Raw genomic sequence first — 24,101 nt, 5'->3', positions numbered from 1 at the left:
CCTGGTTATTTAGTCAGGAATCGAAGAGTATTATCTTCACTTAAACTGAACTGTCCTTCCTCTTATTGATAATATTCTCCTTTGAGGTTTCACGACAGTTGCTCGGCATCCTTAGTTGCATTAATTCCTCCTTCTGGATGTAGTCTCTCTCAATGTCCCTTTCTCTTACAGTTGTATGTAAAAGTCTGGGGACTCAAGGGGCAACTTACATTTTTAAAACTTATTTTTACCAAGGGGTGGGCAAATCGTCACACTGTGTAATTGGATGTGCCTGCTATGTTCAGTCACTAGGTGGCAGTTTTGTAATGCTGTGAAATACAGATGCCTTCAGACATAAACTAAGATTTGAGACTTAATGTTATTTACCACAGTCCCAAAGAACTTCCTCCTAAATTAGGTTGTACATGGGAAGTTGATAACATGATATGTTTGGTGTGTAATATATGAAATGATATTTGCCCTCAGGTCACAAATTATGAAGTTATGTTAACCTGGTAATAAATAAAAGCTGCAAATGTCCATTATAGTTTTAAAGACCCCAAATAGTTGTACTTTTTTCAAGTAATCTCTGAAATTTGTTTTTTACATATATAAAATGGGGAAAGTGATGTATGGTGTGATGCCATTAAAAACCGATTTGTATATCTCACACGCTTTCTTGTCTCAAAAGTATATTTTCTGTAACCAGTTGCAGTGAAATTAAATTACTCCAATAACCAGGAAACTATTAATAAAGTCAAGCTATGATTGAGGACAAAACATTAAATCAAGAACTTATAACAACTTCATTCACTTTTGTTAAACTAGATGTAGGCAAACTGATGACTCATTATTCTGAGCACAATTCTGCAGTTGTATTGCAGTACTTTTGTGTAGTTTTTGGCTTTTGTTGGCTGAATGTCAAAAAGCTTGCTCTGTTTATGTTGTCTGGTTCAATGTTGTAGTGCACAAAAATGCACAGTAGTGGCCAAGGTCATCAGTTGTTGACATGAAAATGTCCATTGAGCAGCGGAATACTTGTACTGGCATACAAAACACAGTTCTGTGCAGTAAGAAATAATTTCCAAATACAAAAAAAAAACACATTTATTAGTGAAATATCACAGGACAACTGTTTACTGGACAAAAACAAAATAAATTGAAATGAACCAACATAGAAACAAACTATTTTCATTTAATTGTAATGCTTTAATTATCACAAAATGTTTTCTTAAAAATAAGTAAGAAACAATAAACGAGAACATGATTAAACTGAGGTGGTTATGCTCATACAAAGGCAATTTAAAACATCACAAAATTGTTTTGGATATATGAGTATTCGTGTGATCCAACAAATTCATTTCAATATAAGATACTGTAGCTTTTACGTCTCATATATGTAATATATTTTAGTGAGGGTCTTCAAATAGATACATTGTAATGAATGATACACAGGTAACATCACATAACAAACCACAGTTGCATTCCTTGTTTTAAACTAATGCTTTGCAATATCAGCATTTTTCAGAGTTACTTTGAAACCACTCAAGGGGGTAAATGGGTTAAAATGTTAACTTTTAATATACCATAATGTTGTGTCATATAAAAGGCAAAAGCTGGTCATTTTCATCACTGTAGTGTAAGGCATATAATCATTTATGCATTACATACATTTTGCCTACATTACTGAATTATTGTTTGGTAATACACAAGTCTCATACACACTAGCCAATTTAACTGTATCCCAACAACTGGCTCATGAGTTTACAAATCTTTACTCTGTGATTGGTGTAGTATGATTGACAATAGACTTTTGTTTTCAATTAAGCATTTATTTCCTGATAAAGTCCTCAGTTGAAAAAATCTTTGGAAATTGCCTCAACAAAGTTAGGAGCTGACATGAGGATCCCAATGGTGCAGAGGATGGTGAAGAGCGAGAAAGCCATAAGACAAAGCCTATCAATAACAGCCGCAGCAAATTTCCACTCATTGCACACTGAGATATCCTCGTCTTGGACACGGAAGCGTTTGGCAATGTAACGCACCTCGTCCAGAATCTTGGCTATTTCCGGTTCAACTTTCCCCAACGAGGAGCTATGAGCTGTGGGGAGAAGCAGCTCTTCCTCACCTGCTCGTACACCCAGGCGTCCACACAGGACCCCGGAGTCAGGCGAGGTGGCAGCTGTGGAGTAGGGAATGCTCTCCAGGCCGCGGACACCAACATAGAGCATGTTGCCATTGGTGGACTGGGAGGCGGAGGTGCTAGCATTGAGCTCCATGCTGGTCAGGCTGCTCCGTGGAGCATTATTGTCGCAGGCTGAACGCACTCGCTCCTCACCTGGGCGCTTCATGCGCAGGAACCAGGCGCACCAGTTCAGCAGGATCACACGGGTCTTTGGGATAAAACAATAATGAATAAGGAATAAATGAAGGCTCTTATTAACTTAAAATTAAGATTTGAAAAAAGAAACAAAATATGGCCAGTCTATAAGTCTCAAGTCTAAAAACGGCTGAACTTTTCAGTGAGGCATGTCACTTGTCCCAAACTGACCAATCACAATGAAAAACTGACTATACAATGACCCCAGAGTTTCTGATTGGTTGGCAGGTGTCCATTGCATTCTGTGTCTTAACACCTTCAAATTTTTGATCAACAGTGTAAGAAAAGGATATTCAATTTCGCTGCAGAGGGTATGCATATATTAAGCTCCACCTAAACACTCCACTTTGAGTTATAGCATTTTCAATCTAAACCTTGTTGTTATGTTATCAAATGAAAGACCTCATTGTGCAATAAAGACAATTCTAATAATGCATTGGCCAGAGTCTGAATTCTCCTGGTACATTATTGTGTGTATTTTTTGATGGACACATGGCTTTACACAAGCAAATACATGCTAATCTTGATAAACCTCTGAGTGAAGCAAAATTAAGTCAACATTAAGGAAACAAAAACAAAAGAAGCATAATAAAAGCAAATATCCACCAGTCATCATCATGTACTAAACAGTTTTGGGGGTGTGGCTAAGAGGCAAATGACTAAAGTGGTGTTAATGAGATTACAGTAGAAGTCACAGATAATGGTGTAATGTGAAACAACACTTACCCACTTCGGCATCTTGCCTCCATCAGGGTCGTGGTGGTGATACTGCAAGACCAGAACTGTAGCAATTACTGAGAGACCAACGATGACCATGGTAGTGGCAAAGTACTGAGCTGGGTAATGAGGAAATAGAGCAGACAGTAAGAACTGACTGAAAAAGTTGTGTCAAGAGCTAAAACTGCTTCTTGCCTCAGACATACTACTCACTTCATGTGTGTCAGAGAAATGCAAAGAGTTACTTCTTTATTTCACCATTTCAAATATGGTGACTCAGATTTATAAATAAATAAATCTAAATATTGGATAGCTGCTTAAAGTTGTGATATAAGAGAGCCCCTGATGAAAAATGCCGGTGCAATTTTTCATCCGTGTCTTCCCACTGATAGTAGCTGACACCCATAGCAACTGCTTTTAACTTTAGCCTGGCTTACCTATTAAGGGCACAGAGTCTGATGTGGCAGGCATAATCTCTGCGACTAGCAGCATGAAGACAGTCAGGGAGAGCAGGACTGTAATGCCTGGGAGGGAAACCAAATCTCAGTTAGCCATTCAAAACTATTAACTGCAATAAAAAGTAATCAAATCACGCAGCTGTGACAGGGTTCTGCGCTTCTTTTAATCATTATTAAGTTGGATTTTAAATGTCAAACACACTTTTTCATCCTTAAAAATGATTTTGTCATAACAGGCAAAAGATTAGTTGGGCTGTTCTCTGGTTTTTAGCATTATATATACTCATTGTGTTTCCAGTTGCATTGGTCTGTTGTTCATGTTTTGTTCATATTTTAAGTTATTCCATGCATTTGTGACGCATCACAGTCTTACGCTAATTTTGCTTTGTCAAATTTTATGCTACTCTTCCACAATGGGATACTGCACTGTAGCCAACTGTGACGGAAAATCCCCCAGTTCTGAATGGCAGAGCTGCTATCGTATGTCATGGCCACATCACCTGACAATATGCGAGTGAGAGAAAGACCAACAGGTATCTTTAAAATACTTGTGAGCAGACACTATTGTTTGATCAACCAAGGGGTTTTCACTAATGAGCTGACATTGTTGAGGCACTGGCTCTTGCTGTCTCACTAAAAGACAGAACTTCTCATCAAGGATTAAGAGTCACAGGTAGTCGCTGCTGTGACACTGTCATGCCTGCTGCTGCTGCTGTTTCTTATATCTGTGGGACAAGATGGAGCATGTGAATACTCTCTAATGACTATAAGTGGTGCATGCATGATCCCAAATATCATTTCATATACAGTATTTCAGAGAGATACTCAAAGAAGCAGTTAACCCAAATTATAATTTTAAAAAGTGCGTTTTTCTACAGTTGTTTTTAGTCATGCATATAGTTTCATTTTGCTGGTGCTGACACTTTTGCCCCTGAGATGTCTGCTGCCATCTCTACGCATTAAAAATAATGCATCTGAATAACTCAAAAAGAAATTATCTTGAAAAATAAACAGAAAAATGATCAGGAAATCACCAGAAACATTGCTTCCATTACTCTGGAAAATCCAAGTACCTCACTGCTAACACCCCTAATTAGGATCTATTTTCTATCAAAAGTATAAAACACTACTAATAGTTTCTACATTGAGTGTTGAACCACAAACTCACTTCCCTGCAGCTCCAGTGTAAAGGGATGCAGGCAGATGTTGTGAGGGTGAAAGTTTCAAAACCTCTCCTTTCAAAACCATGACTATATGCAAAGCTAGATGCTTTGGAACTGAATATTTTTGCTTTGTGTGAACCAAGCCTTTAAATAATTGAACAAATTTGATGAAACATGATGCCAGTATTGCTGGTGAATCATAAACAACCTTTTCCAACACTGATAAATATATAGATACAGACAAAAACACCCACATCATACTTTTTGTGTTGACATACAGTATATTATAGTTATTCTTATTTATTTTAATCTTTGCAATTACTCTTAAAGCTAAATCTTTAATGCTGTAAATGTTAAGTTTTCAATAACCAGGGTCAGACAGGTTTAGTGAATGAATGCAAAATGCAAAGAATATGAGAGTAAAGATTCACACACAATTATAATAATGCTCCTGTTATTCCACTTGCGCATTTTACAAATCATAATTCTCATGACAGCCCAGTTTTATTTGAAATTAAATCCAGCAAATAAATGCTGCCATGAAAGCACATTTCTCAATGAGAATTCACCATTTTCAAATAATAATGTGAACAAGTGGCTGGGTTGATGTACTGACTTCATATACAGTGCATCTGTGAACACATGTGCCAACACAAACACACTCACTCGCACAGTTAAAGTGGCAATATAACTTATGACATTTGCCTAATGTGTGATATATAAAACCATCAAAGATAGGGAGCATTAACATCCTCACAACAGCCTATTAAACTTCACATGAGCAATTCTCATTTCCAGTTTCCTCTATCTGTCTATGAGCTGTCAAAACATCAGAAGGAAGGCACACATGTATAAACACACACACACACACACACACACACACAAGCCCACACATCTGGCTCTAAAGAACTGTTTGGTTAATGAAGGAATCCAGCTGCAACGCAGGACTCTAATGATTTGAGGAAAGCACACACTGCATAAATCAACTCCCTGACTCTCCCCACTCCCTCTGCCCACTCCCACATACAGCACACACACACATTCACACACAATCACACACGCTGCCCACCCGCAGATACAGTCTACATAAAGCCTGTTTAATTTATGCATGAAACATTCAACTGTGACAACGGAGATAAGATTAAACAGTTTTTCCGGTCCTCTGACAGTTTAGTCAGTCACTGAGTGCTGATTATCAGCTTACTTCACAAGGCCACAGAGGAAGGGGATTAATGACAAAGCATTGTTTTTCATAAAACGACTGATTAACCACGAGACAAATGGGCTCGGATATAAAGTTGTTTTAGACTGAGAAAAATCGAAGAATAATAGAAAGATTGGCTGCGTGTCACAACCACTTGGCCTGTAAAGGATTTGACTTGATTATGATCTCATTAATTTTCAGCTGTTCTCTTTGAACTGAGTCATTTTTCCAACAGCACACAGTTAGCGCACATAGATCACAGTCAAGTCCGCATAGCAGCCGGCCACAGAAATACTGCTCTAGAAACCTGTGAACTCATTCCTACAAAATGCTAGAATTTAGCAGCATGCAGAGGTCATGTAATTTTTATATAAAAAGTTCTGGGAATGACTGAGAGAGAACAGTAAGAAGTAAATACATTCAACATCCAGAAATTATTTAATAGATGATATGCAGTGTTAGGTCACCAGGATTACTGGGACCAGCTCTCTATTTAAAGGGTCTGAGCTTTCAGCTATAGTGAGCAAAGCCCTACAATAGTTTCTGAAGCTATTTTAAAGCTGGTGTTGTGGAGACTTCCCCAGCCTCTAACTGCCTTCCTCCAGATGCCTACCCTGCTGCCACTGGAGCTGCACCTGACTGAGTAGCCCTTATGAGACAGATAATGTCACCAATCACACCCATTAAGGTAGCTCACCTTTTATTGATCTGTGTACTTTGTATGGTGCTTGAATAACTCCTTAGTGACTTAATATGTAACAAGGATCTGTTATACTTATTGGCTGAAGCAAAGTTTTAGAACTGTCTACTTGTTATACACACAACAGTCAGAGTATTACTGTCCCAGAAGAATTATACATAGAGTGTCCACAAATTCTACTTTAACTGCGGCTTTGAGTTTTTATTAAAGTTAGATTTAGCTAACAATAAAAATATCATTTACTGAACCTACTCTGAGAGCAGGTTGGCTTACTCCTCAGTCTTCTGGAGAGAGATGAAGGGAATCCTGGCGATCCAACAGGCCAAAGATCTGTCAGGATCTAAGCAGGATACCTAGATATTATATTAACTGAACATGATTTTACTTGCTTGTGCAATGGCAGCATGAAATATTGACTGCAAAGTGCACAGCAGGCCACAGAGGTCCAGAGAGGTAGTGCGCTAAAGTCATTTTAGAGATCATCTTATACAGCCAGTAAAAGATGTATAGAGGGATGTGCCTGATTCATATGCAGCTGAGGTGAGCAAAGAGCAAGAAATGCACGTGTTTTGTCTTGTAAAATTTCTGTGCTGCAACAAACAACATGCTCAGTATTTTAGCAGTGTTGCCAAAAATAAAAGAAAAAAATAACTGCACTACTTGGAAACTTAAGTATCTTACTTAACATTATGTCACCTTCCAACAACAGAGAGTGCACAAGTTTTCTTCTACAATAAAGCAGGGACAGACTAATGATTTGTAGTATGTGCGTGCGTGTATGTGTGTATTCCCCTAACCCAGTGAGATCTTCTCCCCAGAGTCAGCAGGCAGAAGAAAGACGAGCAGAGCCAGAGTGGAGATCAGGACACATGGGATGAGCAGATTGAGGCCATAGTAGAGGGTCCGTCTCCGCATCACCACGGTGAAGGTGACATCAGGGTACGGCTCCGGACAGCATTCGTAGAAACGCTCGTTCTTGCGTCCTGGAACCTCTGTGAGGCAAAATGAAACAAGAATTCTACCCTGGCAGAATTGGTTATGGGGGAATTATCGCTTCACTGACACACTATATCAATTCTCTGCACTTCACAGGCTGCCAGTGCCTCTCACCAACAAGATCCCACTCTCCATTTGGCGTGTAGCCAGTGATATCTGCATCCAGCATCTTTAAGTCCAGAGACCAGCCGTCATATGTCCAGGAGCCAAACTTCAGGTCACATCTCTGGATATCAAAAGGGAACCAGCGCACATCGATGCGGCAAGTACTCTTGAAGATCCCTGCAGTGGTTAGAAACATGAAAAGATCAGGCTTTGATATGTACTTCTCCTGCAGATGGCTACTGAAGAGAGAAACAAAAACACACAGAGAAATATTTCGATCTCTGATAGAGTGGGTTTCCAAATACTATAATAAAAAAGCAGAGGGAGACTGAAAAAAATGACAGTGCCCAACAGCTGGAGAGGCAGGAAGATTGGTTATACTCCAAGAAGATATGAAGTCTATCCTATCCTATCCATCCTAACGAGAGTAGAAAAATCCAATATGACAATGAGATGAAAGTGGCCAGTAATCCTTCAGCAGAGGCAGGCACCAGGCTAATTTCCATCCATATTTAAGAAAGATATGAGACCTTGGCAGTAAACTCGGTTTCTCCTCTGTCTCAGTGCCATGAAGATGATAAACCTCAGCGGGGAATGGATGGAGATGGGGAGCGGACAAATAGAATGACTCCTGTTTACTGCAATGGACCTCAGTGACAAGACAAATGTAAGGAAACCCAAGTGATTTAGAAGGCCATATCTGCATACAGTTTTACTCACTTAATGCAGCTATGCTGGGCTCAAGTGGCAAATGACTATTAAGCCGCATATATGGCATTCAATGGGGGTTCATCTGGAACAAAGTTGCGAGGCAATTTGCTTGTGACAGAGGTAATCAATCCAGAAGAAATTCAGTGATGGAGCTATTTATGCTGGTATTGATTAAGACGTTGAGGCGAAAGCGGGCCAGCACTTTTGCATAGTAAGGGGAAAAAGGGGGAGGAAGAGCCTGCCAGAGAGAGCAGTAATCACCACCTACGTCGATGTGTTCCCAGGTATGAATGTGTGTGCATGTGTGTATACTGTACAGTGCAAGTGGGTTCACAGAAAGTGTCATAGATCTTTTAAGACCACACACTCTGGTAGAAGTGGGTCAGTAGGGGCTTGATTAGGAAAACCGCTTCACTTCTCAAAGCATGCAGCACTAATGGAGAGTGATAGTGATGGATCCATATGTTTGGAGCATTTGACATTGAAGTACTGGTTGTGGACCATTTTTTAAACACACAGAGATTATAAAAACATTTAAGGAAAATATATTTGTTGGCTTTCTTCTGAAGAGTTTGATGAGAAAATTAATACCATACTTATACAGTATATGTCCATTCAGTCTGAAGCCACAGCCAGTAGCCACTTAGTTTGGCTTAGAATTAAGACTGTAAACAGGGGGAAACACCTAGCTTGGGTATGTCCATGGGGCCCAAATCAAAGTTCCAGTTCCTCAACATGAAGAGGGAATTCAGTAGTCACCATGTTGACTACTGAACATCTGTGAAGCTAAAGAACAAACACCTGTTAAACTAAAAAAAAAAAGATTTGAGATTTGAGATTTTAATAAGCTAATAGTTTTAGGAAGTTAATTCCAAGCTTGCATTCATGAAAACTCAGCAGCTGCTGCTGTTGTCTCAATAACCCTCTGTGGAAATCCCCATAAGAAATTACAGCACAATGTTTATACAGTTTATCTTGTTTATACAGCATAATGGTAGGAGCCTGGTGAATATAAATTTTTATAAAATTAAAAATCAGTCTGCATATTTCAATCAAGGAGGATTGCGTCTGTTTGATGCATGTGCTACTGACAGAAGCTAAAACCTTTTTTGTGCAAATTTGTTTATATTTTTTATGAAAGGGTGGCTGTGAATCAAAAGACTATTACTGATTGTGATTTGATGTTTTAAATGATAAAATGATGATACCTCATTATACTAACACATAACACCAGCACATCTCAGCAGTCTAGATTTAATATTTGCTCAATGTGTTTACACTGCTCCACCTATGATGATACACTAGACCTGCATTCACTGGTCTGAATAATTAAAATACCACACCAAAGGGTAGTGACAAGGACCTGTTCAGTAATACTCATGTGGGTGCAGATACACACTAATGTCAGACTCTTAAAATCTATCATGTCTCTCTCTTTAAGTTAAGTGGATAATGTGAGGCAATCTCTATTATTAATGACCCAAACCCAAGCTGCTGGACTACTGTTTTGCTTTCTTTTAGTTTAACTGTAAGGCAATCGTGTCTTAATAATTAAAGAAGTGAATCATGATACACTGGTAGTACTTAGATTTTATGCATATTTAGACATTTAGTCACACGCACAACAAATACTGTGCAGCAGAGGTTTGGAGTTAGGTGTCAACCATGGGCCAGGGTTTTTCACCACTGTTCAGCTGGTCTCAGGTGTTTCTCAAAACAAGTAGCATGTATGACCAACTTTAAATATTTCTACACATAAACTAGAATTGCTGCCTTGCAGTTGTATGCCATCTGTCCAGACTCATATGATGACTTTAAAGGAATACCACAAAAGGTATTAAGTGTATTTTGTCAAAAACCTGTTTTCCTCTGACCACAAAAATCTTCATCAATTCATCCTTGAGCCAATTTGAACGTTTGTGCCAAATTTGAAGATATTCCCCAAGGTGTTCCTGAGATATCACGTTCACATGAATGGGACAGACAGCCTGAAAACATAATGGCTTCGGCCATGGCTGTCACAGAGGAAAGGAGCCACAATGCAACATCTGACATTTCCAAAGAGTCTGGTTTTGTCTAAAGTGTGGGTGCTAACTGAGATTACCAATCTTACCTGGAGGTAGGTAGGAACAGGTGCCAGAGGAGCTGACCAAAATGTTGGTATGGAAAGTAGCATCAAATCTTTCATCTGCACTGTGGACAACATGCAACTACGTTAATATCTGCTGCTGAGTTATCTGTAACCAAAGTACAGCTTCAGTGGAAAACACCATAATTAATTCATGCACAAATACAACCTTTGCAAGAAACGCTATTAATTACAAGGATGCAACATAAATTTGGATGAGCCACAAACAGCGGAAAAATACAAATATTTCTCTGACTCATTATTGCAGCAGGTACACAGCACACAAGGAGTCACAAGTGATGCAAGGTTTCCCTGGAGATGGTTACCCTCATCCTCCCCTGCTACCCACAATTCACTCCCACTAAACGAAATCCCTAGGGGTTGAGGCAGGGTTGAGCTAGAGTTGAAAGAGTTGCTTGAAAAAGTAAAAAAAAAATATGTATATATATCTTGCAGCAACTAATTCAAAGAGTGTCAGATCAAGGCTTTACTCAGTGGGACAATGACAAATGAAGTACAATGCTTTTTCCCTCATTAGCTGATGGGGGAGTAGTGCCTCTAATGTGATTTGTTCAGATCTTTCTCTTACAGATTGATTAATGGTTATCTCTTTAGTATTTTCCATGAGGGACATCATAAAATGCTCTTTCTCCCATCTTTTTTATACAAGTTTATTCATTTGTCTAAATGATTTATTGCTCCAAAGTGCTCTTCTAAAGTACTGCATATATTTAAACTGCACAGCACCACTAACCTTGAAGTGTTTTGAAAAGCAGCAACAGGATGAGCCACATTGGTGCAACAGTGCTTAATCTAACATTTCTGATTAACCTTTCACCACCACTCAGATTTAACAATCACTGTACGCATATTGATCTTCCAAGGTTGTACCAGATGTAAATGCTTAGCTTTAAAAAAGTATCTTTCTGTAACTTTCTTTCTCTGCTCTCTGTAAGATACTCTGAATAAGATAAGTGACAACATGGAGTCTGGATGCTTTACAGACCTCATGAAGCAAGAGCAGAAGCCTGAACATTCAAGCATATTAGATTTTATGCTCTGGTGAACTAAATACAATTTTCCACTGAGGTGGAAAATAAAGTTGTATTCTATTCTGTTTTATGTGAGATTTATTTTGAAGGAAATGAAGAAGTTGCCATCATCTTGTGTATGCCTTTGAGGAAACATTTTATCCTGTCATGTGCCCTCTCTTTAAAACTAGCACACTGTGCCTTAACACTGTTTTGTCAATTTGGTTTGTAGGTGAGACAAATATAATTAATACAGTAAATATAATCTCAAAGAGTAACAAGATGTTCACCAACGTTTGTTGCAACATGTGTTGGTTGGATGGACAATATAAAAGCACATCCTTTCATTGCCTCTCTTACTTTGCGCATGAGGTTTGATTATACAGGTGTTTTGTGAGATTCAGTAAACCCTCTTAACAACACAAACGTGTCCTAACTTGCTCATCTCAAGTCGATGAATAAGAATGAACAAGAAATTCACATCACAGAGCTTCCATTCCTGCTGTCAGGAGGATATACAGTATGACTTATTCAGCAGGTCGGGCCCAAAAAAAATTGTCAATGCCACAAGTTCTCTTAAATTGCTTGTGTATGCTACTTAGGATTGAATCTATTTTTCTTAATTACACATTTTAATCACAAGATCTTTTTCTGTGTTTCGGAATAATCAGATGTGTGGAGTCTAATACATCACAATCAGTGTCTGGACCAATCAGGTATTTTTTTTAACTCTGGAACACAAAAATTCCCAATTATCATCCCTACGAGATCACCCCCATTACACTGTGCAGAGGACATTGCACTTGTGCTGAGTCTGACACCATGCATATCCAATTACAGTGCAGCACCAAGCAGATAGGTGCTTCCAATGCCTACCTGTTATAGAGCAGGATGTCTGGTTTCCAAATGTAATCGTCAGGAAATCTCACATTGTTCACACCTGGATAGTCCGATTCATTCCAGCGGAGGTAATGATCATCCCAATACTGTGGGACACAGAAACAGGATATGCTTTCCATATTTCAATGTGTTGAGTGTGTTTTTTTTAGTGACAGTGGCAGATACTGTTTGGGGTGACAATATGTCAGTGATATGCCTCAAATGTTGATTTCAATTTTTGTTCCAGATTTCAGTTGCATCTACAGAAGAATATGATCTTTATGATTCCTCCGAACATCCATCCATCCATCCATCCATCCATTACCTACACCATGTATCCTTTAAGGGCTATGGACAGGATGCCAGTCTATTACAGGGGAGACATATGGAGACCATCCATGCTCACATTCACACTAATTGGCAATTTAGAGTCACCAATTAACCTAATCACAGCTGAGACTGTTGGGAATAGTTTTACAGATATTTAGTCATGAGGAAAAATATTGGCAAATTGAAAAATTGACCTGCTGGTGGCACTAGAGAAGTCTGAGGAATTCCCATCCCCTAAAGGGTCCATGGATGTTTGTATCCATCCAGCACATGTTAAGATATTTCAGATAAAACCAAGATGGCAACAAAATGAATAGGGACAAAACATGACAAGAAAATAACAACTCGAGTATCACAGGGAACCAGAACACATGTTCTGTGTGTTCATGGCTGATGTTTTCCTAGTGTGCTGATAATAGTTACTATCTTGAAATCTTAAAATCTTGAAACTGTGAAACAAAACATGATTTGAAAGCTGAATCTTTTACCATCTAATCTATTCATGCCCACAGCAGATGTATGCATGTGACGACTTTGGCTGATTTCCAGTCCAGTGTAGTGAAATTGTGATCTGGCTAATACATAATATCATGACTTTTTGGGCCTGGATGAAATGGCATTTTTCTAATCATATCTATAATTAATCTCTAATTAATTCAAACCATCACGGCTGAGGCCTGCATGAAGAAATGTAAAGGTCAGTCCCTAATAAAGGCTGAGTAAAACACATGGGAGGATGGAATCACCTGTATTGCTCACATGATAAATTCAGAGTACACTGCATTTCCATCGACTCATGTCATACTCACTAACTTGCTGCTGTTTTTTTAAACAGAGACACTGATTTCATTCACTGTTTCGCATCTTCAACTTGATAATTCTTTTGATCGTTGTTAAGAAATATGTTGACATTTGGGGAAATGCACTTATTTGCTTTCTTGCCAAAGATTTAGATGGGAGGATCAATACCACTCATATATTTCCGTTAAGTATGAAGCTGCAGTTAGCCACTTGTTAACTTAGCTTAGCATTAGGATTTGAAATGGGGGGGAAATAGCTAGGCTGGTATGGGTTTCTGAACAGATGAGACTATGATCTATCTATCTATAAAGGCAAAAATGACAAAAAATCATCTTTAAAAAATGTTGTTTTGACTTTGATGAGCTGAAAATATTTAATTTGTCAATTTGGTAATTGATGTTTATATTTTGCAGTGATTGCTGGCTGGTTGTACCACTGTTTCCTGCTGTTCAATTGGCTTTGTTTGTAAGGTTTGTTCATTATTGAGTGTGACAGTGTGGCCTGTGATATATTTATCAGCTATGATTATCATGTCCCTGGAATATATGATTAGCCACCTTTTGAGAAAGTGAATAGGGCCTCTATGCGGTTTTTCATATGTATTGTGCTTACTGTAATAAATATTGGCAAATTTACATTTTTCAGCTGTCCTTGACAAATCACTAACATGATGTTTAAAACCAAAGGTGAAGCCACAATTATTCATGTCATTATTTTCTAAATGCTGCAGATGTCAGTGCAATTATAGTTTGTTCAATCCAACAGGCAGTTAAACATCTTATAATTACTACTCTCTGGCAAAAATGATTGAGTGTGTGATCTTGCAGAGCCATTTTCAATATTTCACAGTGTTCTTCAGAGACAAAAGCGCATCTTTAGGACATTTAAACTTTCTTTCCTGGAACCCACACAAGTAGACTGAAAAAACAAATGCCTGACCAGTGGAGACAGACATGGCAGATACTGTAAATGCTGTTTACATTATCTTATATTTGAGGGCCGAAGTTGATTTTGCAGGGTGTGGGGTGAGAGAGATTGAGCGAGGTACTGCTGCTGTAATTCCACACAGTGATTTAAAACAGACCGAACTGCCTTGATACAGCTTGCTGACGATGCAGTAGCAGGGAGCTAGTGGCACACAATGGACAGGCTGCGATAAAACATCTATGTTCATACACTTAATCCCACTACACAGAGGAGAAAGGAACATAATGCTCCTGTGGAAGATGAAAAGGAAAAGACTGAGTACCAACTGGTGTGATAAAGAAGACAATCTTTATACCTTTCAGCATATTATATTAGTAATAAATTACATTTTCTGTGATTGGATGCATACCCTAAATACCAAGTTAAAGGCTAGGGGAAAATGCTTAACTCTCTTCTCTTGAGTTAGATGAGGAGATGGATATAATTCTCATGTGTGCACAATAAATATGAAACTACAGCCAGCAGCTGGTTAGCTTAGCTTAGCATAAAGACTGGAAACAGGGGGAAACAGCTAGCCTGGCTTTGTCCAAAAGTAACAAAATCCCCATACCAGCATCTCTATTGTACACTAAACGCCATATTATATCTTCTTTCTTTAATATCATACATCAACAACAGAGCATGATCAGATAGAGTCTATCATCTTGTGACCACGAACAGGATAAGTAGATATAGAAAAAGGAAGGATTTATTATTAAAAATGTAGTAATATGTAGTTGTGCAGCTTAGCTTTTCAGTGACTTTACATACATTGTAAAGGAATAAGTCTTACCAGTTGAAGCCAAATGTTGGTTGTTAAAACTTGGTTCTTCTCATCCTGTTAGAAAAAGGTGATATTTGTTAATATAAATATTCAGGTGGTTTGGTTTGTGTATTTATTGATTTATCAGTTTAAGTTTCATAGAGGAATAATCATGCTACTCAAAACATTTAAACATCCAAAGTGGCTTCACCTTTCAGGGCTGTGATAATGGAAAAAGAATTGACTGTTAAGTAGTGACAGCCATCTAGCACCAAGACAAGCAAGTAGAAACAGAATAAACAATGATGCTTAGGGAGTTTCTACAAAGAGAAACTTGTTCTGTGTCTCAAGTTCCTTCATCAGTTGCGCTAAAGCTTTCTGCACCAATTACACTTTGAATTTATGACTGAAAGACATCCAAGCCTAGATGTAAATGATCCAAAATGTGTTATTGACTCTGCAGTACATACAGTATGCATGCAGGTATGTGTGGAGAGCCATTATTTACATACCACGTCCATGATCTGCATGAGGCTCAGGCCAAACTTAACGGTGAGTGTCTCAGAGTCATTGGACACTGGTCTCACCAGTGGACTGTAATTGGCCATCAGGTCATCATATAATCTGTGCTGGTTTGGACCTTGAAGAGAAACTACAGAGGACAGACAAATTTGGGCAGTAAATATATTTTCACTATTACTTCATAAAAAGTAGAGAAATACAGACACCGTCAAAGTGTCCATTGACACAGTCATCCTGCAGCACAAACGTTTTTGTCATATAAACTGAACTGTCTGAGACTGCATTTCAGTTCAATGTCTGTCTTATATAAGTTTTTTTTTTTTTTTTTCAAGAAAGAGCAAAAGCAGTTTGTTTGATATAAAAGACTAAATGCTTGAGAGAGGTCACCATGAGCAAACAGACAACGACAAGAATGATGGTATTCAGTTAAGTTCACCCACAACGGACAATATCACAGTGCTGAACTTTTTTGTGACCAAATATTTAATAATTACTCCATGTGTATCTATATACACATTGAGACATGACCTTACAACACACAGTTATCACATAGTCATCCCCAAAGATGCTGCTGAAATAATAATGATTTTGCGGATTTTAAATGTATTAAAGTAAAATTAGTGTTTTGTACTATATGATACATATGTCTGTTGGGATGTATGTAACTGCAGAAGAATGTGAATACGTCATGCTAATATCCAAACCAGATGTTCTGTGCCGAGGCCTCTTTTCCCTGACATCTGTAACTTGACCCATGCTGACCCATGCTCACTCTGATTATGTTATGTTATATTAGTGAGGGACCAGTGTGTGAACAGCTCATGGCTTTTTCCCAGTTGGTTAATACCAGGTTGTTTTGGGACAAATGGCCAATCGTGATCTTCAAGAAAACTATAAATTATGCTCTGTCCTTTTGTTTGGGGAGATCCCCCCTCAGCTTCAGTGTTTCAATGTGGCAGCTTTTAGCAAAATTATTTGTATAAGAAATGTAATATGAAAAACATCACAACAGAAGTTGCTGAAATGCAAGCTGTAATGATTTCTGATGAAGATCTAAACTGTGGTAGCAATCAGTCATTGTCTGAGATCCTCTGCACCACTATGGATTGGAATTAGAAGTTCAATTCAATCTGCAGTAACAGATTTTTTGGCTACTTGAGGGGTGCAAAAACAAGCCGTAAACATAACACTGACATATTATCTGCATTTATGCTGTCAGTGTGAACGTGCTAGCAAACAGTTGCCTTTTGCCACATACAGCAGATACAATACAAGATACAAGAAAAAAAAAATCAGTTGAGATTCTACCTGATTAATTTAAGTCCAATATTCACATTCCTTTTAACTATGTTACATCTTATTCTTTAGCTGCTAAATGCTCCACTCTGTTCACCAGACATTCACTAACTTTGTCTGTCTGTCTGCTGTTGGTGTTAAGCAGGTAGTGTACAATTTATGTCAAGAACTTTTTTTTCTTTTCTTTTTTTTTTTTACCAACAATAGCTGCTTACTGTGACCAAAAACTATACTGGCGAAAGGCAGAAAAACAAAAATGATGAGCTGCAAGATGTTAAAACTCTCTGTGACAATTCAGTGTGAGTTCATCACTACAAGCAGCAACTTTGTACTTGGAACTTAAGCTCAAAGATGAGACTGAACCATCTTTCTCTCTCTACCTACCTCAAACACCATCCAGTCTCTTCCTGAGTTTCTGGTTAACCATTTTGCCTCTTCTCATCATTAACTGCTTTTTTCTCTTTTGTACATCTAGTAGGTTACACCGAACACCAGGTGAGCCCTTGCTGGGGAACTCTTAGATGCCCTGCTGCAGAGATATGCTGGGATACACCGTAGCTTTGGTTTATGCGGGCTGTAAAGTCTGAGTATGCAACAAAACCTCTCTTCAAAATACTTTTGCATTTCATTTACATGTTGGCAAGATCTTTTTTGCACATATATGGAATATTCTAACAAAGTAATGGATTGTGAAACACATGCAGCTCAGACAAGGCAATCATCCAAATACAATACCTGGAATAGATTCATCTCACTGTGCAATCTAAAATCAGACCTGCCCCTCATTTTAACACACTCTCGTCTCCCCTCTTAAGTTATGGAGCGTTTCTGGCAGCATCTATTCACTTCACTAATGGCCATAGCCCAATTACCCTAAACCACCTATGAGAAGCACATTATCCCAATGATTTGGCAGTGAGTTTGTGTTTGTAGGCATTACCCCATTCCTCTGCTCTCTGTCACATCCGGTTCTTTCATAAAAAAGACTGAAAGATTGGCTGAAAGCATATCTTTGTCCATGTCCAAATCCCATGTGGCTCTGCCCCTCCAAAACCCTACCATTATCAAATGTCACTGTGAGGACCAGCAAAATGACATCAATGTGTGTAATTGTCCCACAGCATTTCTGTAATGCGTCTCAGTATATTACTGACTACAGGAGGAACATTTCTGATATGTTGCCAACATGTTGCTGACAGTGAGCTGGGACCCATAAAAGGGAGAAGCAAAGCCTTTCTTCCTCTTAATCAAATTGAACAGTCTTAATAATGTCAGAGAGATGGACGAGAGCTTTAAGTACCCGAGACATGCGCTCAGACATTTAGATGTGCATGCACTGTATGTGCACAGACTAACACGACTTCTCTCCATCTGCCTCTCTCTATACTTCACTCTTGGGGAAGCCTCGTTTAACAAGTGCCTGTAAAGTGCAGGCTTAGGAGCCTGAGTCAGTGATTATCATTGAATTAATTGGCTCAATCAAAATACTCAAAATTCAGAGGAGATCTGAGCAAAACTGATGAGAACGTTTCATGGACTAATTATCATTTAAAGATCAGAGTTTTTTTTATATGGTTTGCGTGCTTCTGGACTGAGTACAGGCAGGAGCATACACAGCAATGGAAATATCAGTATGTTGCAACACAGCATGAAAAGCACAAGGAGAACATTGATACTCTGGTTATAAAATAGAAATCTTTGTTCAGTTATAGGTTTCAGTTAAGGTCTTTGAATGAGGAACTTAATTTGACACTTTGGGTGCTGTCTGGCAATGTCTCTCATGTCAATCTATCACACACACACACACACACACACACACACACACACACACACACACACACACACACACACACAGAAGAACACATTACCCCTCCTAGTTACTGCCCTGCTGTGAGCACATTTACACACTTGTCCCCGTGTAGGAAAACAACACAAATACAGATTAATGCCATGTTACTTTCTTCATTACCCACTACAAAAACTACCTGCAGGTCTCCACTCCAAGATAATCATGAGAAACTTCACATAGCATCACTAACAGCTACAAGACGTTCAGTGCTGTCAAACAAACCAGTCACGCACCACATACAGCACTCTGAGTCCATAAAACATAACATGAAACACTATGATGTAAAATGTATTAAGATCACTGCATGCTCTTAATAGGACCTTGCACTACTGCATTCAGTATACATAACAGCATACTTCATATTGACAGGGGCAATAAATATTAGCCTGGGACTTTTTTTTTTGGACTAGCCCACTAAAACCCATTTGGAGACACACCTTCACAAACAGCCTGTATGTCACCATTAAAGAATTGTGTAGTTGATACAGGATAAATTAACTATGATGATGATGAACACTTGTTGTAATGTGATAATCTATTATTTACATAATTCATTTATAGATTCTGTGATAGTTTTATGATTGTAGTTTGTGGGATAAAAAAAAAAAAACATCTTACCATCTTACCACACATTACAGTCCACACCTACAACAGAGTAGCTACAGTCTTAAAAATGACCTTAAACTGAATTGATTCACTAATAAGTATCTGCAAAAGGTACCTGGTATTTACTGCTGTTCAGTTTGCATTGTTGTATACTTGGAGTTCTGTGGACAATATTTACTTGCTTCTATTAGTTCATATTTAGCGTACATATAGTGGGATGATTTTTTAAATAACATTGCAGAGCGATAATATTCGCAAAAACTCGGTGTTTGGCACAACAGGTAAAGTGATTCCAGTTAAGGAGGCTTGCAAACCAGTTCAGAGAGAAGCAGTATTCATTACACACATGAAACCACAAAAACCGCAAGTGAAAAACTGACCCACCACCTCCACTCCCCTGATAAAAAACCTTGAGAGTTAATTGTCCATCAAAGCGCGTCTTGACAGCCTACCTTTCACTGTGCAGCCGGTGACTGCGACGAAAAGCAGAAATTTGACCAAGTCCATGTTGAACCGCGCGTGGAGCGGAGAACGGAGAGTCCTCTGTTTATCTGAACGTGAAAGAATGAGGGAATGATGGTTAGGGTGTGTGTGTGTGTGTGTGTTAAATAACTCCTCCTCCTAATGAATACAGCAGCTGTTTGGCAGACACCGCTGCTCCAATGGATAACAACTACAAAACTCTCACCAAAAAAATATTGCACAAAAATCAGTCCATCTCCATGCTCTTTTCTTTGTTTGTACACATCAATAAACCCCTTGAATATCCGTCCAATTGCCATATACACTGCTCAGCCACAACATTAAACCCGCTGACAGATGAGGTGAATTTTGATCATTTCGTTACAGACCTTACAAATCTTATCTGGATTTGACTTGACACCTACCGCCCACCTTTCTTTTAGGCGGAGGTCCCGCCTTTGAGGGGTGCTATTGTCAATGAGGTGGGTTGTTTGGCAGTGTTTCGGTGGTTGGTGTTTACCAGATGAATGCCAGGACCCTTAGTTTCCCACACTGCTCTCAAATATAAAGTATCCCTCTGTTGTCCCAAGTTTCCTTTCTTTTTGTTTAAATGTCTCCTCTTTCTATTCTCAGTTAGTTTATAACTTAGAGTTTGGAAGGGAATGCGCAGGGGTTCGGGAAAAAAGTTGTAGAGCATCTTACAGAGCCACAATATATTCACTTTTGCACACCAAGAGGACATCTGCTGGTCACTGAACATAATTACAACTATTTTGAAAGTGCTATTAATGCATGGAATCATCTTTTTACTGTTTATCTGACTAATATTGAGCAATACTATAGGCACATACTGTGTCTATACTAGTCTTCATCCTATCCTCAAAATGTATTTGCCACAGTCAAAGTCAGCGAGATTCAGCAGCTCATACTGGTCTGTTGTTCAATCTTTTGGATCTCTTTTTAATCTACAGATATTTTTATTTTGAAATCAACAACAAACAGCATGGTACAAGGAACAGTTCCCCCTTGATGACAGCAGCCGTGTGTAGAGCAAGACAGAGTCATGTTCTATGCTATTTTTGTGGCTTTAAATGACAAGGAAGCATGCACATTGCATGTAAGTCAGTACGCTACTCCATACTGCTTTGAGGTTTATAGGTGGTGAGGCTGACCCACATATCCATGAATCTGAAAGGAATAGTTGTTGTAGTGTAGGGGAGGTGAGCTTATTTGCTTTCTCGTCGTGAGTTAGATGAGGAGATTAACACTGCTGTCACTCAGCGGCACTCAGCAGTCTGGAGACATGACTTGCCATCAAAATAACGTATTAAATAGTAAGCTTTAGATGCATTGGTAGGCAGATTTCAGTAGCTTTGGACTAAGCCAGGCTAGTTGTTTATCCTGTTTCCAGTCTCTGTGCTAAGTTAAGCTGACTGATCGCTGGCATTAGCTTCATGTCATGACAGTAATATGTATTGTAGCTCTCTGCAAGGAAGAGATTAAGTGTATTTCACAAAGTGTCAAACTATTATCTTAAGGACCACCTGATCCTCCCAATCCTATTTAAGTGTAATCTTTTCTTTCTTTCTTTCTTTTCTTTTCTTTTTTAAAGCAATTATGGGTTGTAACGATTGTTGATGGCTGCAGGCTGATGATTCATCTTTCTGAACCAATTGCACTGTAGACAAAGCTTTAGATGCTGCCACACTGACTGCAAAAAAATATATTAGATAATACCTGTAAAGGAGTGGAGAAAATATTCCTTTCTACTGAGACTTAATAAGCCTTGATATGACTTGTGCCTTTCATTTATTTGCTTCTGATATTTGCCATAACATAACCTTTTGCACAACATTTCCGAATGAACTTGACCTGTTTGCACATATATTTACATGTTTATGAATACTTTATATAATTGGAGTAATTGCTATTTTTGGCCACTTGGGGGCAGAGGAACAGCTGTGTATAGAACTGACTTGGCCTTGCAAGGGATGCATCACCATCACCATCAGGATTTTTGAGGGAAGACTAACAGACTGCACTTAAAAACAGGCTAAAATTATCCAGCCTGTACTTCTATATAATAAGTGATTTTTTTTTTAAATATGAAAACAAGTAGTTTTTGCTTGTGAGACTCTGAATTATGTTTCACAGGATGGTTGTTTAACAGGATCTATTTTCACTCTGCACTGATTGCGAATATCAGGAAGATATGAACTAATGTGTACATATTATGAATGAATAGATAGATAGATAGATAGATAGATAGATAGATAGATAGATAGATAGATAGATAGATAGATAGATAGATATTTTGCAGCTGCATGCTTAACTTTCACTACATACTTTATTAGATGTTGCCTGCAAGTTGATTTGAAATATCTAAGTGCTTCCCGAACCAATTAAACAGACAACAACTTGCAGGACAGTGTCTGTTCTGAAGTCAGATGCTACCGTGTGTGCTCATATACTGAACAAAGAGCAGGGTTTCCTGGGACTGATGAGCTGGTAGCTTAACACTCACAGTGAAAGGGTGACACTTGCCTCAGCTGTGCACCTCAGCTGTTAACACTGTGACATATAGAGGGTGATCGTTTGATTCTTTGTTATACTCTGAGTACTGAGTACTCCAGTTTCATCCCAAAAAATAATCTATACTGCTTATCCGTTAAGGGTCGCGGGGGTGCTGGAGCCTATGCAGCTGACACTGGGTGAGAGGCAGGGTACACCCTGTACAGATCGCCAGTCCATCGCAGGGCCAACATATAGACAAACAACCATTCACACTCACATTCACACCTACGGGCAGTTTGGTTACCAATTAACCTAACATGCATGTCTTTGCACTGGGCACTGCACTGGGAGAACATGCAAACTCCACACAGAAAAGCCCCAGAACCTTCTTGCTTCTTGCTGTGAGGCGACAGTGCTAACCACTGCACCACCGTCCCACCCCACAAAAACATAAAAAGTCATATTACTCATATGCTCATTTGCATTACCTACTTGCATAACCAATTCTAGAGCTCCCTGATTTAATATTATGGGTTTATTGTAAGAATGTAAATGGTTAATTTAACAACTAAACTCATATTACAATCAGATTTTTGTTTATATTACCTTTAACACCGATGTGGTTACAGGTAAGATCCAATGCATTACAAGGTGCACAGACATAACTTAGGCAGTACAGATATGATCTGTAAAATCTGCTTGATGCAAATGTGCAACTGCTCTAATTTTAAAAAGGCTGAATGGGTGATGAACTTTGTTCAGATAGCTTTACCCTCCACTATATTTGTATGAGCTGATATTTGCATTAACAAGCTATACCTGAAAGTAAATACCAACATAAATGTTATTTGCTTGCTAATGTATTTGCCTTGGAAAGTGACAGCCATCTGCGGTATAGTCACTTTAATTTACTGGCGCTATATATTCTGCAGCAGGCAGACTGAAAAGAGTTGATTAAAAGGTATGTAGCAGAGCTGCATGTGTCCTGCATGTCAAATGCTATGTTTCATCAGCCTGTGATAAAGATGTACTGTAGTCACAGAATAATTACTGTGCCAATCACATCATCACTGTGCTCTTATCAGTCTGACAGAGAGCTTGGTCTAATTAAATGTACACACAAATCAAAATGCTATTAGACTCTGGCAAACTCTGTTCATTGTTCCATTGTATGTTGCGTAAATAAGATGTATTAGCAGGAAGTTAAGCATGCGTGCCTCACCTGCAAATGTGTGACATTAAAATTAATGTGGAACATTCTGGATGTAATCAGAGCTACACTGACAAGGCTTGTTAGTAATATGGATTTACATCAAGCTTTAATGTCAACTTAGTTCTACTGATTCATCCACGTCTGTAATGTTAATGGACTTTTATGGATGTAAAATATCTCCAATAACAGCAGCGAACACTTTCTCTAGTGTAATCCTCATAAGCCATGGAGGAAATTAGAAATGTGAGGGTGTTTTCTTAGAAATTCAAACAGGTATAAATTTAGTGTCTCCTCTCTATGCTGAGTATTGAATTATATACATATATGT

The 24,101-nt window shown here is 38.6% G+C and overlaps 1 protein-coding gene across 1 annotated transcript; it reads right to left on the bottom strand.

The window, feature by feature from the left end:
- Positions 1-1,072: 1,072 nt before the first annotated feature.
- LOC108887855 (neuronal acetylcholine receptor subunit alpha-7) lies at positions 1,073-20,183 on the bottom strand. The gene is made up of 10 exons (XM_018683482.2): positions 20,037-20,183; positions 15,824-15,963; positions 15,342-15,386; positions 12,449-12,558; positions 10,527-10,606; positions 7,712-7,879; positions 7,399-7,593; positions 3,514-3,600; positions 3,086-3,195; positions 1,073-2,372 (listed from the first exon to the last, which is right to left on the bottom strand). Exons 1-10 carry the CDS (start codon positions 20,089-20,091, stop codon positions 1,830-1,832), a joined length of 1,533 nt encoding a protein of 510 aa, XP_018538998.2. The 5' UTR covers positions 20,092-20,183; the 3' UTR covers positions 1,073-1,829.
- Positions 20,184-24,101: the final 3,918 nt, after the last annotated feature.

The sequence above is a fragment of the Lates calcarifer genome, linkage group LG2, assembly GCF_001640805.2.
Source record: "Lates calcarifer isolate ASB-BC8 linkage group LG2, TLL_Latcal_v3, whole genome shotgun sequence".
Classification (NCBI taxonomy): Eukaryota; Metazoa; Chordata; class Actinopteri; family Centropomidae; genus Lates; species Lates calcarifer.
Note: the sequence above shows the minus strand (reverse complement) of the source record. Positions and strands in the feature narration are given on the sequence as shown.

What these genes read in the sequence shown, in the direction of transcription:
- LOC108887855 (XM_018683482.2), bottom strand. Translation starts at nt 20,091, where the DNA reads ATGGACTTGGTCAAATTTCTGCTTTTCGTCGCAGTCACCGGCTGCACA. An exon ending in CACCGGCTGCACAGTGAAAG is followed by an intron (nt 15,964 to 20,036) that starts GTAGGCTGTCAA and finishes TGTCCTCTGTAG; the next exon opens with TTTCTCTTCAAGGTCCAAAC. An exon ending in TGGAGAGTGGGATCTTGTTG is followed by an intron (nt 7,594 to 7,711) that starts GTGAGAGGCACT and finishes TTTGCCTCACAG; the next exon opens with AGGTTCCAGGACGCAAGAAC.